This window comes from Geotrypetes seraphini, chromosome 3 (assembly GCF_902459505.1).
Source record: "Geotrypetes seraphini chromosome 3, aGeoSer1.1, whole genome shotgun sequence".
Classification (NCBI taxonomy): domain Eukaryota; kingdom Metazoa; phylum Chordata; class Amphibia; order Gymnophiona; family Dermophiidae; genus Geotrypetes; species Geotrypetes seraphini.
The window spans coordinates 396342476-396360609 of record NC_047086.1 but is presented as its reverse complement, the minus strand read 5'-3'; the positions used below and the strand labels follow the sequence as shown (position 1 = coordinate 396360609).

At 43.2% G+C, this 18134-nt stretch overlaps 1 protein-coding gene across 2 annotated transcripts in view; it reads left to right on the top strand.

Moving 5' to 3' along the window:
- The window catches only part of DAAM2 (dishevelled associated activator of morphogenesis 2), a 460184-nt gene that overhangs the window by 338009 nt on the left and 104041 nt on the right, over window positions 1-18134 (top strand). For both annotated transcript variants that reach the window (XM_033939628.1, XM_033939627.1), the window contains exon 16: window positions 3448-3554. In XM_033939628.1, coding sequence (XP_033795519.1) covers window positions 3448-3554 — 107 coding nt within the window. The remainder of the gene's footprint in view (window positions 1-3447; window positions 3555-18134) is intronic.

The window sequence follows — 18134 nt, the reverse complement described above, 5'->3', positions numbered from 1 at the left end:
AGGTAGAAGTGTGAAGAAAATTTAGAGGACTTGGGATGCCAAGATATAAGAGTTTCCTTGATTCCTAAGTTGGAGGGAGACTTACATTTTTTGAGAAAAGCCAGGTTTTCAGATGTTTGCGGAAAACTTGGAGCTCATTTACACCACATGAACAAACAGAACCACCAACTCAGATTAAATTATGTGATATAACAATACCCTATGTAACATCAACTAAGATTTTAGGAATAATATTAGACTCCTTCAAACTGTCGTATCAGTTGTAGATTTCACAGGTAGTTAAACGATATTAGATCCATTTGTTCAATACTTTTCCCAGAGGCATTGAACACAACCCCATACGAACAACCAGAAACAAAAACATCTTTGCATACCCAAAGATCACAGGCTGCAAATATAATTCCTTCCTAGACAGAACCTTCATGTTCCAAGCAAACAGACAGCAATCCTGTCTGGGACATAAATAAAGCCAGACAGACCTACAATGCATTCCAAATAACAATTAAAACCGCCCTATTCATTGCCTAAGCAATTGACCTCTCACTTTATTACTGCCCCGCTGCGATCCCTGATGTGTTTCTCAGGTAACCCCAATCTCTCATGTATTCCCTCCCCATATACCTCCAATCTCTCCCTCATGTATCTCCAATCTCACCCCATCTTCGCCCCATGTACCTTCTATCTATTATGTAATTTTCTCTTCAAGCACTCTGTAATTCGCTGATTGTCCAACCTTCTTTCAATGTGAACCGCCTAGAAGTCTTTTGACTAAGGCGGTATAGAAAAATAAAGTTATTATTATTTTTATTATATTAATACATTCACGAGTGATTCAATAGCTTGAGTATTGTAACTCACTTGATATGGCTTCAAATAATTCAAAATACAGCAATTTGATTAATTTATAATATACAGATATTTGATCATATAACTCCTTCTATGAAAGGCTACCTATAAATCACCGAATTACTTATAAATTTATTTTATTGGTTTTTAAAACATAAACCACAGGAGGGCCATTATACTGTATACCTCATGTGTTTATTAAACCCATATATACCATTAAGATCTCTTAGATCGGAAACTCAAAACCATCTTAGAACTCCAACATATCAAGAAATTGTGCATGAACAAGTAAGAACTGTCACTTTTTCAGTAACTGGTCCCAAACTTATCTCTTAGGTTATTGAATTCTCTTGATAAATTTAAGACTGATCTTAAAACCATGTTTTGACAAGCAAATGTAAAATTTTTATATAGTCCATATAGTATTATATACGAGTAGGATGATTGACTGTGACATAAATGTCTGAGAGGGGACAGGATCGAAACATTCAAGATAATGAAGGGAATAGACTTAGTAGATAAGGACAGGTTGTTCACCCTCTCCAAGGTAGAGAGAACGAGAGGGCACTCTCTAAAGTTAAAAGGGGATCGATTCCGTACAAACGTAAGGAAGTTCTTCACCCAGAGAGTGGTAGAAAACTGGAACGCTCTTCCGGAGGCTGTTATAGGGGAAAACACCCTCCAGGGATTCTTGACAAAGTTAGACAAGTTCCTTTGACCTAAGGGCTGCCACGTGAGTGGACTGCTAGGCATGATGGACCACTGGTCTGACCCAGCAGCGGCAATTCTTATGTTCTTATGTACTGAAAATCATCTCAGAAAAAGCTAACCCTGTATTGTAACACCTTTACACAATAGAGGCTGACCAAAACCAAACCAGCATCTGAAATTGCAGTTTAGTTTCAATTGAAACTGCCCCCCCCCCCACACACACACTACTACCATTCTTGGCATCCCCCTTCACAATTATTCTTGACATCCCTCTCCTTCCTACTTCCTGAAGCCTCCCCCTCCCTCTCCTGGCCTACCTTTAAACTCCTGGTTGTTTAGTAGGTCTTCAAAATAAGAGCGATCCCTGGTCACTCCTGTCCTCACTGGCTCCCTAGGACTTTTTGCTGAAGCCAGAAGGATTAAAGAAAGGCCTGGGGAGAGCCTTCGGGTGGTTGGGTGGGGATGTTGCGGAGTGGAAAGTGATCAAGGGGCAGAAGCACAGGGCAGAAGGTGATTGCAGGAGGGGGGGGAGTTCAGAACCTGAACCCAGATTTTGGGTTGATTTTGGTGCTGAAACCAGAACCAAAATTCAGTTGGGCTGTAACATACTTACTGCTACACATTTCTTCTTGCGTATATTATATATACTGTAGCTTATCCAACATGGTGGTCTGTCTTTCATTCATCACAACAAAACAAGAAATACTACCTTCCCAGGTAGAAATACAAGAAAAACAGCAAAGGTGACCTGTGGTGCTCAATTTCTTTATTGTATTGATTGAGACTCGATACGTACATGTTTCAGCCACTCTATGGCCTGCCTCAGGAGTCTGAATATTAAACTTATAAAAGAAATTAACACAGAAACATGATGGCAGATAAAGGCCAAATGGCCCATCCGCAATATCCACTATCTCCTTCTTTCCCTATTGGCTAAGGCTCTTAATATTTGCTTCTCCTCTTCCTATTGGCTAAGGCTCTTTACACCTGCATTGTGAGGTCACAGAGCTTTATAGTTATAGAAACATGATGGCAGATAAAGGCCAAATGGCCCATCTAGTCTGCCCATCTGCAGTAACCATTATCTCTTTCTCTCTCCGAGAGATCCCACGTGCCTATCCCAGGCCCTCTTGAATTCAGACACAGTCTCTGTCTCCAACACCTTTTCTGGGAGACTGTTCCACGCATCTACCACCCTTTCCGTAAAAAAGTATTTCCTTAGATTATTGTGAAGCCTATCACATCTTAACTTCATCCTATGCACATTTTATTTTCCATTTCTGTTCTCTTTCAAATATAACAGCAATAAGGCTAATAACATAATTCATATTAATTTATTGTATAAGTTTAAGAGTCAGACTCCTGAGGCAGGCCATAGTGGCCGAAACACATACGTGTCACATCTCAATCGAAATAGCTAAGAAGAAAAAATTTAAAAATTTAAATTGAATCAGGTTGGGCAGACTGGATGGACCATTCGGGTCTTTATCTGCCGTCATGTTTCTATAACCATAAAGCTCTGTGACCTCACAACGCAGGTGTAAAGAGCCTTAGCCATAGGGAGAGGAGATGCAAATGTTAAAAGTCTTAGCCAATAGGGAGAGGAGGAGATAGTGGATGTTACTATGTGATACAGAAAGAAAACTGTGCACCGCAGGTCACCTTTGCTGTTTTTCTTGTCTGTCTTTCATTCATGCCAGATAGATATCCAGTCTTATTCCACTTTCAAGGCACAAGACATGGGAGAATTCAGAAAAATAATTTTAAAAATCCAGCGTTGTTCTTTATAATTTAAAAAGAATTCGGCATTGCTCTCTGGTGTAGCAGAATTACCAAGCACCGCGTACAAAGGAAAGCGTGGCTTCATTCTCTCCTCTGTCTTCATTACAGAAAGAGATGGGCTCTATGGAGGATTTATACCTGTCCAGCCGCAAAGTTAAAGAGCTATCGGTGATTGATGGGCGAAGAGCACAGAACTGTGTCATTTTGCTCTCCAAGTAAGTGTATATCTTAGGTATCTGCAGGCAGCTGGTGGCTCCTAACCCCACAATCTGTCTTCCATGAACGGCAGGGACCTGGGCCTTGCTGGAACAGCTGGGTGCAGCTGAAAATCTGGGGAGGAAATTTAACTAGGAATTAAAGAATGACAGGAGGACATATTTTTCCCTGTCCCCGCGGGAACTCATTTTCCTGTCCCATCCCGGTGAGTTCTTTTCCTGTCCCTGCCCCATTCCTGCAAGCTCTGTCCTCATCTGCACAAGCCTCAAACCCTTTAAAATCAAAAGTAGCAACATTCTAGAGCTGAGATTGTGATGTCATAATGCCTCATTCCACCAATGCCTAAGCTCTGTCCTCATCTGCACAAGCCTCAGACCCTTTAAAATCATAAGTAGCAACATTCTAGAGCTCGGATTGTGATGTCATAATGCCTCATTCCACCAATGCCTAAGCTCCGTCCTCATCTGCACAAGCCTCAAACACTTTAAAATCATAGGAAGCAGCATTTTAGAGCTCAGATTGTGATGTCATAATGCCTCATTCCACCAATGCCTAAGCTCCGTCCTCATCTGCACAAGCCTCAAACACTTAACATCCTAAGTAGCAACATTCTAGAGCTCAGATTGTGATGTCATAATGCCTCATTCCACCAATGCCTAAGCTCCATCCTCATCTGCACAAGCCTCAAACCCTTTAAAATCCTAAGTAGCAACATTCTAGAGCTCAGATTGTGATGTCATAAAGCCTCATTCCACCAATGCCTAAGCTCCGTCCTCATCTGCACAAGCCTCAAACACTTTAAAATCATAGGAAGCAGCCTTCTAGAGCTCAGATTGTGATGTCATAATGCCTCATTCCACCAATGCCTAAGCTCCGTCCTCATCTGCACAAGCCTCAAACTCTTTAAAACCATAAGTGTTCGAGGCTTGTGTGGTTAAACTTAAGGCTTAGTTTAGTTTAGTTTAGTTTAGTTAAGGCAGCGCTTACAGGAATGGAACAAGGACAGCGGCAAAACTTGTGGTGACAGGATGGGGAAATTGAGTTCCTGCGGGGATGGGGAAAAATTTGTCCCCAAGTCATTCTCTACTTGGGATGCTACTGCATTTGACAATAACAGGGACTTTGGATTTTTTTTATTCTGTTCTAACATGACACAGACTTGTCTGCTGCAGAGATAGCCATATTCTCAAACTATGGAGCGCATTGATCTATTGGAATGAGTGCCGGGGACTAATTTACATTCTTGTGGGGGTGGAGAAGGGGAATAGGGGGCACCTCGAAATCCATATAAAAGTGCTGCACTTCGCTGGCAGACGTTAGGAAAGATTGCACAAGCTGTGAGCCCCAGAGAGAGATTAGTGACTTGTTTAAATCTGTTTCTGAAACCGCCATGAATCACATTCCACTGGTTTGGACACTGTACCATCTGTTTACATCTGCTGTGTGTACAAAGGAGCTGCCTGACTTGCATTTCGCCAACGAAATGCTGCGTTCGGCTTTCTTGTTAGGAGATGAGGTTTCGATGTCATTTACTGCCTTGCCGAACTGCGTCTTGGGCCCAGATTTACTGCCGAGCAGATGGGTCGTGTCTTTCATTGACAGGAGAGCATGCAAGCACTGGAAGAGAGAACGTATAAGCCCTTTGTCAACAAAACTGCATTTTCAGAAGCTGTTTTGACAAAGCCGATTAATCTTTCTCCCGTTGGACAGCTGCATCAGGAATCTGTGAAAAGCTCTGTTGTGAACTTGAGTGCCAACTTATGAGTGAGAGATCGCCCAGCCTTAGCTGCTGGCCAAATTCATTCCTCTTGATGTCAAATGATCTGAAATGTTTGGCATCCTTTGCTGCGCGTTCTAATTTTGCATGCAGATCGGCAGAATAGGAGTTCGAGATTCGGGTTTATCATGACTAGGTGATAGAGATCCACTTGGGCCATCCAGCACGTCTGGGAGTAAAGGCGGTAACTAGGAGAGCTGGGCTCTTTTCCCACTCTGGTCGTCCATTTGCTACAAAATAACTCAAAAACGAAAGGAACAACTCCGCTGCTTAGCTGCCACAGCAAATAGTTTAACTTCAATGGAGGAAAAAGCCTCAGGTATGAAGAGAGCAGAACATAGGACTCAGCTTCTAGAACATCACCAGAACACTGTGGGAAAATGAGGGTAATGCAACCGAGTCAGCAAACTAACAAAACCCTTCCAAGCATTCTGGAGGTTTTTTAAGCCTGGCTCAGCTTCTAGAACATCACTGGCTTAAAAATCCTCCAGAACGCTGTGGTAAAATTAGGCTAATACAACCGAGTGAGCACACTAACAAACCCCTTCCAAGCGTTCTGGAGGTTTTTTTAAGCCCGGCTCAGCTTCTAGAACATGACTAGTTTAAAAAACCTCCAGAACGCTGGGGGATAATGAGGGTAATGCAACCGAGTGAGCACACTAACAAACCCCTTCCAAGTGTTCCGGAAGTTTTTTTAAGCCTGGCTCAGTTTCTAGAACATCACTGGCTTAAAAAACCTCCAGAACGCTTTGGGAAAATTAGGGTAATGCAACCGAGTCAGCAAACTAAGAAACCCCTTCCAAGTGTTCTGGAAGTTTTTTTTAAGCCTGGCTCAGCTTCTAGAACATCAGTGGTTTAAAAAACCTCCAGAACACTGGGGGAAAATGAGGGTAATGCAACCAAGTGAGCACACTAAGAAACCCCTTCTACGCATTCTGGAAGTTTTTTTAAGCCCAGCTCAGTTTCTAGAACATGACTGGTTTAAAAAACCTCCAGAACGCTGGGGGATAATGAGGGTAATGCAACCGAGTGAGCACACTAACAAACCCCTTCCAAGTGTTCTGGAAGTTTTTTTTAAGCCTGGATCAGCTTCTAGAACATCACTGGCTTAAAAATCCTCCAGAATGCTGTGGTAAAATTAGGCTAATACAACCGAGTGAGCACACTAACAAACCCCTTCCAAGCGTTCTGGAGGTTTTTTTAAGCCCGGCTCAGCTTCTAGAACATGACTAGTTTAAAAAACCTCCAGAACGCTGGGGGATAATGAGGGTAATGCAACCGAGTGAGCACACTAACAAACCCCTTCCAAGCGTTCTGCAGGTTTTTTTAAGCCCGGCTCAGCTTCTAGAACATGACTAGTTTAAAAAACCTCCAGAAAGCTGGGGGAAAATTAGGCTAATACAACCGAGTGAGCACACTAACAAACCCCATCCAAGCGTTCTGGAGGTTTGTTTTTTTTAAGCCGATGATGTTCTAGAAGTTGAGCCATATGTTCTGCTCTCTTCATACCTGAGGCTTTTTCCTCCATTGAAGCTATACTGTTTGCTGTTGTATCTAGGCATCCATTTACTACTTCATATTGAAGATGGCAGGATCCAAGCCTAGTGTGACCATTGCCACTTATTGAATGGACTGATAACTCTGATTTCCCAAAAGAGAGCAGAATAAGAACATAAGAATCGCCTTACTGGGTCAGACCAATGGTCCATCAAGTCCAGTAGCCCGTTCTCACGGTGGCCAATCCAGGTCACTAGCACCTGGCCAGAACCCAAGGAGTAGCAACATTCCATGTCAAACATAGAGCTCCTCGCATTGAGATATACAGAGAAAACAACAAGAAAGGCAAGGGGGATGTCTATTCGACCAAGAACAAGTCTTTATTAGAGACAATAGGTCATGCATGGAGCAGGGGAAAAGCCAGACTGGATTAGTCTGTCTGCTGTGTAGAATTGTCTATGATTTTGTTTTATCAGTATATCAGGCTGTACAGCAGTGGACTTTAGATGTGAACTGGAACTTGTATAAGAGTCCCTATATGGACATGTGATATGTGCATTAATTTTTATAAAGATGAAAATTTTAGAGAGGTTTTCACTGTGTATATGTAAGCCCTGACCTTTTGGGTCACCCTGGGTGGCTGACCAGGTGCACAATATCTTATATTAGGGTGTGGGCTGGGACTGGAGAAAATCCCAGGAGGTTGAATAACGCTATACTCTACACCAGTGGTTCCCAACCTTGTCCTGGAGGACCAGCCAGTTGGGTTTTTGGGATAGCTCTAATGAATATGCATGGAGCAGATTTGCATGCCTGCCACCTCCATTAAATGCAAATCTCTCTCTTGCATATTCATTAAGGCTATCCCGAAAACCTGACTGGCTGGTGGTCCTCCAGGACAGGGTTGGGAACCACTGCTCTACACAGTTAAGGCCTGATTCTCTATAGCGTGCCATAGGCGTAGGCATGCAGGCACGTGGTTGTCAATCAACCACTAGGCACGCATAGTAGAATCGCACCTACAGTTTGGTATAAGTGCGTGAAACGTAGGCCAGCATTTTGTAGGCCTACATGTCACGCAGCTACCTTGCATGTTCTGAGGCACCATGAATGAATGCAGCATCGAGTGTCCTGTGTGGCTGGTCTTGCAAAATTCACCAGGGCTGGATCTAATGGCCATTGTAAATCCTCACATCAACAGAACATGAGTGAAAAGAGAAGTCCATAGGCCATTATCGAGATGGCTTGGGGAAATCCACTGCTTATTCCTAGGGTTCTGTTTTGCTACTTGGGATCTAGCTAGGTACTTGGGACCTTGGTTAGCCACTGTTTGAAACAGGATACTGGGTTTGATGGACCTTTGCTCTGTCCCAGTATGGCAATTCTGATGTTCTTATGTGAGCCAAGTATAGGATAATCAAGCCTTGTGACATCACTGAAGAGGTTGGCTCTTAGGCATTGGTGGAATGAGACATTATGACATCACAATCTTAGCTCTGGAATGTTGCTACTCTTTGAGTTTCTGCCAGGTACTTGGGACCTAGGTTGACCACTGTTTGAAACAGGATACTGGGCTTGATGAATCTTTGCTCTGTCCCAGTATGGCAATTCTGATGTTCTTATGTTTATGTTCTTGCATCTTCTCCCCCTGTCTGTCCCTTTTCAGGATTCCTACAAGAAAGTTTCAATATAAAAAATTAGGAGTAAAAATGAAACTGAAGGAACACCACCACATCTGTATAATCATAAAATCAGGCTCTTCAATAACAGCGATCGGATTACCTTCCCCCTCTCCACCAGATGCTTCTAATTGACGTGAACTTTGCATAAATCCATGTGGTTAATTCCTCCCTTGTTTACACAGAGCTGTCAGGTCCATGTAGTGAAATATCTGGATGGATTTTTTTTCACTACTCTAATGTTTTTGTTTTACTAACACTGTTCTGGAAGGGTAGAAGTGAGTTCAAGTTTCATCCTAAGATTCATTGGCGAAAGCCATATGCATGAGAAGGTTGTCTTGTCTCTCCTATCTGCATGTACATGCCCACCAAATACATTTTTAGATTTATAACAGGACTTCTGATTGGCTCAAGGAGGATCACTTGACACAGTAGAATGAGGGGGTTGTCCTCTTAAGAAGACAATGGGGTATTTGGCAGCTGTAGGCCAGCATGGTGTGGTCAGGAAAGAATCACTTCTCCAACTTTGTAAAACAAGAATGGCCTCACGTTTTTGCAGCAGAGGGGGAAAATATTGACCCTGCATTTTTTGAGATGATATAGTGGCTTCAAGAGGCCATGTTCTCATCTGTCAAGGTCAATATTTTTGCAGCCTTAGCCTCATTGCCAGTTCAACATATATCCATAAAAGTGACATGAGAGAATAAGCAAAGCCTTGGGAGAGCATAAATTCCTCCAAGTTCAAGTACGTAGAGTCAAGTTTGGAAAAAATAAAACATCAACACCCACCCCGAGGAGGCCTTAAGGGGGATAACTGTATATGCATTCAGGACTGGATTTTATGCAATATTGGTCTCGACTGTAGAATTCTTTATCTTTTGAGGTAGCGGTCTCTCTCACACCGTTACTCTTTCCAGTGTTAGGTTTTTGGTTCATACGTGCATATTGTCGAAAAGATAAATTCTGATCCTGAGCTTCCCAAGCCTAGCTTGTATTTTGAAACTTTTTTTTTTTAGTTTAAGCTTAGTTCTTTTTGCTGTTAAATTGCTCTGTCCTATCTGAATGCTGGTGTTCTTTTCCATTGATTTAATGTAGCATGCAAATTATCTTGTCCATTCATACGTGTAGACGTTATATAAAGCGACTTGTAAATAATAAGCCTATTCTGAGGACACTACAGCCAGTTGGACTGACAAGGTATCTAGAAGGTATCGAGCTCCACCTGTTGGAGATGATGCGGTATATAAACCCAAGATTTAGATTAGATTAGATTAGATTAGAATGAATATGCACGAGGTACATTTACATATACTTTTATTTTCAATGTATAGAACTGTCCCCCTCTTTTACTAATCAAAATGGCTTTTTAGACGTATCCAGGGACTTTTTAGTCCTCTGAATCCCGCTGTGCGACCAGAGCTGAAAGGGGCATTTTTGGAGGAGTGGTTAGGGCAGGAAGTGGGCCAGCCTAGACTTAGTTGTCCTGCAGGGATGTTTGACGAGACTGCCTAGATGGAATTTATACATTGTGACTTAGATGATGTAAAGACAGGTATAAGTGCCCAAAAGGTATCCAAAGTGACCAGATAATCACTGCAGGGACAAAGTAAAGACCCCCACACACCCGGTGTTCACTGACAATGTCACACCCCGACAGAATTCAGAATAAAAACATACATGCTTGCCTCCGGAACATCAACACTTGGCGTAGGAAAGCCTAGTAGAGTTGCACACAGGTGGCTCAAGTTGTCTGGGGGGTGGGCTACTGAACCATAGAGAGGAGGTCTCAGGCCCATAAGCCACTATAACCACTACATTCATGGTGGAAAATGTGAGCCCACCAAAAAGCAAACAAACCCTACTGTACTGCCATATAGGTGCCACCTGCAGCCAAAAGGGCTATTGGGGTGGCAGACAAGTGGGTATAGTGGGTTTGGGGGGGCTCACCCTTTTTGTGAAGTTCACAGCAGTACCCTGTAAGGTGCCCCACTGCTCTGTTGCCATGTCTGGGTGGCCAGTCCATCACAATGCTGGCTCCTCCCACGTCCAAAAGGTCTTGTTCTGGATTTTCAGACTTGGATGAATTTTTGGCCGAGAATGTGGTATAATAGAAGTAGTTGCGGTCTGGACAATCAAATGCCTGGACGTACAGATAGATGATTTTTGAAAAATACTCTGGACGTACTTTTCGAAAATGGACATTTTTCTGTTGCTGACTTTAGGTGACTAGCGTCCTATGTTCAAATTGGACTTAGATGCGTCTTTTGATTATATCCCTCTAAGTGGTTTATATTCAGGTACTCAAGCATTTTTCCTTATCTGTCCTGGTGGGCTCACACTCTGCCTATTGTTCCTGGGCCAATGGGTGACTTCCCAGGGTCACAGGGAGCAGTGTGGGATTTGAACTCACAACCTCAAGGTGCTTGAGGCTGTAGCTCTAACCACTGCACCAGACACTCCCCCTGTAAAGGGCACCCAAAAAATAAAATCTGCATTTAAGTTAGGCTTGGATTCCTAGTATTTAGTAACACTGCACACATCTTTAGTGAACGCCCCTGACCTGCTTAGACCCCCTTCCATGGCCACACCCCCTTCTGAGTGGCAAGCTATAAGATTTTCACGCGGATCTTTATAGAATAGCCCTTAGCAAGATGTCAATTAATGCCAATAATTTTTAGTTCCCAATTATTGGCTCCAATGCCCTTGTACAGAACCATGGTGAGGCCTCATCTGGAGCACTGCGTACAATTCTGGAGGCCACATTACCGTAAAGATGTGCTGAGAGTCGAGTCGGTACAGCGAATGGCCACCAGGATGGGGACGGGGCCTGAGGAGTCTGAGCAAATCAGGCCCTTCCAGATATCCACTTCTGGCAGTTCTGGCAATCGACGGGGGTGCCATTGTCGTGCATGTAGTTGTCTGTGCATGCAATCGTTGGGATGCATTTGTCAGGGCACTATTGTCCTGCGCGGATTTGTTGGTGTACTGTATCCTATATAATAATACCCTTAGCGCGCATGCGCACTTCAATTTTCATGGCTCAGTACGTCTGTAGCTCTGTGGCCGGCAGAGAAATTGTAAAGCGTGCGTTCGGTGCGGGCGCGCATGACAATTTGCTTCGAGTGGCGGTTTAACCTAATCCAGCAGCAGTTACTCTGTGCCAGTTGCCCTTCCAACACAATGCGTGATTAAAAAAAAAAGGTAGGATGGGGCACGATAATTGACAGGGAGAGAGATTGAAAGAAAGAAAAAACAGACAACGGATAAGGAGAGAGAGACACACAGAAAAAAAGACAGACAGACAGCAAAAAAAAGACAGATAGACATACAGCGGCTAAGGAGAGAGAGAGACAGAAAGAAAGACAGACAGCAGCCAAGGAGAGAGAGAGAGACAGAAAGAAAGAAAGACAGACAGACAGAAAGTGGTCAAGGAGAGAGAGAGAAAGAAAGAAAGACAGACAGACACATCTATTCTAGCACCCGTTAATGTAGCGGGCTTAAAGACTAGTATATTATATATGTGTATTGTGTGCCTGAGTTCCATATTCTTGTTACTCTCTTTTCTGTCAATCTGCTCCCTTGCCTCATGGGCTTCCAGTCCATTCAGAGCCAGCTTCAGCCCTGCACTTTGCGATTTATGATGGAGGGTCGAAGTAGCTCTTTCCACCTTCAATTCAGTCCCCTTATTACAGTGAGAATATTCCAGTAGGGAGCACGAGTCACAGTCCCCATTCAGATTCAAGTAATGTGCACTAGCAGGTACTGTTGCGTAAGGTCCAGGACTCCCCCCACCCGCTGCTCCCAGGAGCAGAAGTCGAGCTGGCATAGTGCTGCTGCTCCTGGTGGGTCATCTGGCTGACCCCACTCCCCCCTCATTTAACAAATCTTTGAACAGAAGGGATCAGTTTGAAGGTATTAAATAACAAAAAAAATAAAAATTAAATAAATAAACAAACCTAAATGAAAGCCTTGCTGTTTATCTTGAGAAAATCAAGTCTTGAGATATTATCTTTACAGTAACCTCTTTGTGGCTAGGGGAGTGTAGACAGGCTTCTGCCGTCTTGGATTCGTGCTTTTTTTTTTTTTTTGCATGTTCCAGAGATAGATTCAATCTAGTGGAATTCAGATATCTTGATGGAAAAAGAGCAGAAGTGGTTTTCTGGTGGAAGCAAAGAACTGCAAGCCTGGAAAAAAACCTCTTTTGCCTGGTGGAATCTCCTCTGTACAACCTCTGACTCCACTGTGACCTTGGCAAGTCACTGCATTTACCCATGCCTCAGTTTGCCTCGCAAACATTAAGCAGTAATAATATTTGCTCTGTTCATCCTATCCCCTTTGGATCAGTCTGCGTACGCCGCATGTTGCCAGGCCATCCACCTCGGAGTTGGCTGCGTGCATGCTTCCGAAACGCTGTTGCTGTAAAGTGCATTGAGGTTCTGTTTGGATGGAAATTGACGGCTCTGAGTAAAAAGGTTAGATTCTGGTGCTGGTAACAATACTAGCCATGTGGTTGCAGCCTCTGCAAGTATCCTCCCTCCAGCAGGCTCAAATCAAAAGAATATAAATAGACATTACACAATTAGGAAGAAATGGCAAAACCAAAGGGGGAGAGGGGGTCTAGAAAAAAGAGATTCTCCCTAACAAGCACTTCCTTTGGAAGGCTGGGAAATACTCCCAGTATAATTTTAAGCCGTGCTTACTGACAGAAACAATTGTGTCAACAATATCCAACGAGGATATATACAGTGCAAAACAAATGGGATTCTCCGTGCTAGGAACTGAACTGGAATCTGCAGTGACTGAAGACAATTGAACTAGGTGAGTGTGTACAGTGGCTCTGTAACCTTGTCAGAACACAGATGGCTCCATGATTGAGAAGAAGGATGGAGACATTATATCGCATCCAACAATTTTCTTTCTTTTAGTCCTACCAGACCAGTCCAGAACCAGTGAGTTATTGACCATTGACCAGCAGATGGAGACAAAGAAACAAAGTTGTTCTGTGTGATTCACCCCTTAAGGGCACTGTGTAGCCTTAGAATGCTCTGTATTTCAAATGAACAAGCAATGGTGTTCATATTTATCGTTCTGGTCAAATGTTGTATACATTCATTAACTTTATGAAGAAGGTACTTCTGTGCTGTATTGCCAACTTTTCGAAATGATTTGGGATGCTCAACTAGGCACACATTACCATGGCTGTAAAAAGAAAAACAAAGTATGGCAAGAGTCATGGGCACAACTGGTCAGAGCATATTTGGATGCTAAATGTCTCACCAGTCTCTCCTTCACCCCAGCTCATCTCTACCAATTTACTGCACCTCACTTTTCTTCTCCCTGCTTTCCTCTCGGCCATTCTATACCACGGACTATTGAAATGGTGTCTATTTATACTATGAGGGGCAAAATCAAAACATCCAGACATCCAAAAACCTGCCTAAATCGGCTATTGGACGTCAAAACAGTCTTTCTGTACATCTAGCGAGGTGTTCCAGCCTCTGTACGTTCAGAGCACGAGATGGGCGTGGTGGAGGCGTGTTATGAGCAGTCTCAAGGGTGGTTTAGACATGTATGTCTCGCAGTGATAATTAATCAAACATTTTGCAAGACAGCCTGGACAGAACTTACATGTTTGGAACTAGACCTGTTTTAGAAGCTTCTAAGTGCCACAAAAGTGCCCAAACCGATCAGATGACCACTGCATGCATTAAGGTAAGATACCCCCACAGTCTCCCAGCGCTCACGGAACCCCTCACACCCACAAAGATCAGAATGTCTCCAGAACATCAGCACCTGGTATATAAAAGCTGCACACAGGTGTCTTAAGTAGCCTGGTGGGTGGGGCTAGTGAACCATAGAGAAAAGTAGCAAGTCCTATAAGCCACTCTAACCACTACATTCATGGTGGAACATGTGAGCCCACCAAAACCCCCTAAAATCCTACTCTACTGCCATATAGGTGCCACCTGCATCCCTAAGGGCTATTCGGGTTGTAGACAGGTGGGTATAGTGGGTTTTGGTGGGCTCACCATAACCTATATGGGAGTTCTGGTGAGATATTTATCTGGTTCTCTTTATGTGCCCCGCTGCTCTGTTGCCATGTCTGGGTGGCCAGTCCATCGCAGGACTGGCCTCTCCCACGTCCAAATGGTCTTGTTCTGGGCGTTTGGGACTTGGATGAAATTTTGGATATTCCTGTTTGTAAAATGTCCCCAGCACAAGGACGTCCATGTCGTGTAATTTCAAACAGGAAATGCTGACGTATTTCCTGCTGGGAAATAGGTGTGAGAAGGACTTCTATTTTGGACTTATGAGCTGAACCTCTCTATTCTGACTTGGACGTCCTTTTGAAAATGCCCCCTATGTCTGCACAGCACAAATGACATATCTGGAAAGGCACACATTAGATCAATCAAATAACAGAGATACAGTGCTCATAATGTCAGCAGGCTATTTGCAAAATCTTAAAAGTGTAGGTGAGGTCTGTAGATGGACAGAAATAAGTGTGACAAGGTCATTGGGATAAAGGGATGGCTGGCTAAATAGAAGAACAATTATATGTGATAGTGTGGCGCAGTGGTTAAAGCTACAGGCTCAACACCCTGAGGTTGTGGGTTCAAATCCAAGCTGCTCCTTGTGACCCTGGGTAAGTCACTTAATCCCCCCATTGCACCAGGTACATTAGACAGATTGTGAGCCCACCAGGACATGCAGGGAAAAAAATGCTTGAGTACCTGAATTCATTCATATAAGCTGTTCTGAGCTCCCCTGAATAGTATGAAAAGTTTCAGCCTCTGATAACCAGAGCTGGTGTTGTGACATCATAATGCCTCATTCTACCAATGCCTAAGAGCCAACCTCATCAGTGATGTCACAATGGCTTCAGTGTCCTATACTTGGCTCACTTTTAGTCCATTATGATTTCTAGAGTGGTGCAGTGGTTGAAGCTACAGCCTCAGCACCCTGGGGTTGTGGGTTCAAACCCATGCTGCTCCTTGTGACCCTGGGTAAGTCACTTAATCCCCCCCCCCCATCACCCCAGGTACATTAGATAGATTGTAAGCCCACCAGGAAAGATAGGGAAAAATGCTTGAGTACCTGAATAAGTTCAGGTAAACTGTTCTGAGCTCCCTTAGGAGAATGCTATAGAAAACTAAATAAATACATTTGAATAAAGTATGAAGAATTGGTCTTAGCTACAAGGATGTGAGGGCAAGCTAGTCCAGATGTGGAGTAATTGGATAGTCGCCACATGCATTAAAGTTTTAAGGCTAAGAGCACTTCAGGAAATATTCCTTTCAGCGACTCCTCTGATTTTTCTGTTTTTCTAGTTCTGGATTGTAGGTCACTGCAAAGATTACTGACGTAGCGATTTTCCTTTCTTTTGTATTGCAGTATGTTTGCCCTGTGGTGTTTTAGAAAGAGATTCAGTCTTCCTGGAGATGGGTTTTGGGGGTTGTAATCTTTAGTCTGAGGGGTTCAATCAGGACTTTGAGGTGTTTGGGTCAGAGATTATATATCGTTTCATAGACATAGAAACAGAATTTGTTGCTGGAGAATGTGGGTTTTAAAAAGGTTTGGATAATTTCCTAAAAGAGAAGTCCATAGGCCATTATTGAAATGGCTTGGGGAAATCCACTGCTTATTCCTAGGTCAAGGATAAGCAGCATAAAATCTGTTTTACTCCTTGGGATCTTGCCAGGTACTTGTAACCTGGGTTGGCCACTATTGGAAACAGGATACTGGTCTTGATGGACCTCTGGTCTTTCCCAGTATGGCAACTCTTATGTTCTTAAGGCAGATAAGACTATAGGGCTCATTTTCAAAAGAGAAAAACGACCATAAAATGGTAGATGGACGTTTTTCTTGCCAAACCGTCCAAATTACTATTTTTTTAGAGGACTGTCCAGGTATCCGGAGGGATTTCCAAAACCTGGCGGTTTGTCTGGGTTTTGGAAGTCCCTGAGCTCAGGGCCGCGTCTGGAGGCCCTCTGCGCAAGCATGGACGCCGACATGATGTCATATGCGTACGTGCTTGTGCATGGCATCATTGCGCCAACGTCCACGCATGTGCGGATGCCCTCCAGATCTCTGGGAAGGAGACAGGTGTGGCTGGGAGCGTGGTTGGGGCAGAATGGGGCGGGGCTTGGGCTGAGCAAGGAGTCCTATTTTTTAAAGAGGAAATCTGGCAACCCTAGTCTACGCTTATTGAGTCTCTGAGTAATTTTTTAGTATATAAATGGTTCCTGCAGCAGAGACAGGTACTGATATCGCAACATGAGTGTTTTCACGCTATATCTGTTAAGTAATGTGTATACAGTGTGAACCCCTTTTTTCAAATTAACCCTAGTTATCTGCCATTATCTACCATGTTACATTAATTAACAGTCTGTTCATACAGCATTAATTATAGCAGAAACAGGAAAAGGAAATGCTTTCTAGACAAAGCCATTGTACGAGGGGCCACGAAAAGTTCTCAGCCCAACCAACAAAGTTGTGACGCTCTCCATTGTGGGCTATTCACTTATTCCAGTGATTTTCCACTTTTTTTGTTCTGTTGGAAATTACCCCTTCATGGAGATTGCTCCAACTTTGTTGGTTGGGCTGAGAACATTGTAGCGGCCTCTCATAAGAACAGCCCAATGGTCCATCAAGCCCAGTAGCCCGTTCTCACGTTGGCCAATCCAGGTCACTAATATCTGGCCAAAACCCAAAGAGCAGCAACATTCCATGCTACCAAGCCAGGGCAAGCAGAGGCTTCCCCCATGTCTTAATAACAGACTATGGACTTTTCAAGTTTCAAGTTTATTGGTTTTTAATATACCGACCATCAAAAGAATATCTAGATGGTTTACAATAAATCTAAAAAGAGATAAAAGTAAGATAAAATGTTAGGCATTAAAAATAAATAGGTGAACATAAATAACATGGACTGGACAGACTTGAAAGTGAGGGTAAAAGGGAAGGGAAGGGAAAAGTTACATGTTGAAGAAGAAATGGAGACAGTGGGAAAGGGGAAAGAACATATAGGATGGGTCGCTTTATCAAAGCGGTTAGTTGTAATTAGAAAAGGAAAAGAGAGAGAGAATAGAAAGAGAAAAAAAAAAATAAAAAGAAAGAAAATAAGAGAAGAAACAAGAAGGGAGAGTTAAAGGTAAGTCTAAACGTAGCCAAAGGCGTCACGAAATAAAAAAGTCTTTAGGCTTATCTTAAATTTCTCTAAATGCTGTTCGTCACGGAGTTGCTGTGGTAAAGAGTTCCATAATGTTGGAGCAGTTACTGCGAAATTTGTTTTCCGGGTGTAGTAAAAGTCTTTTATGGAGGGAATGAAGAGAAGTTTTTGGTCAGTTGACCTTAGAATGCGTGGGGAACATTGGGGAATGAGAAGTTTATCGAGAAATAAGGGTTGGTGAGAGTGTTTTATTTTGAAGGAGAGTAGTACAATTTTATAGGTGATACGGTGGGTAACGGGGAGCCAATGGGCCTCTTTGAGAAGAGGAGTAACATGCTCAAATTTGCCTTTTTTGTGAATGAGTTTTATTGCTGTGTTTTGTATTAATTGTAGGCGTCAGATTTCTTTTTGGGGGAGACCGTTGAGAAGAGAGTTGCAATAATCTAAGTGAGAA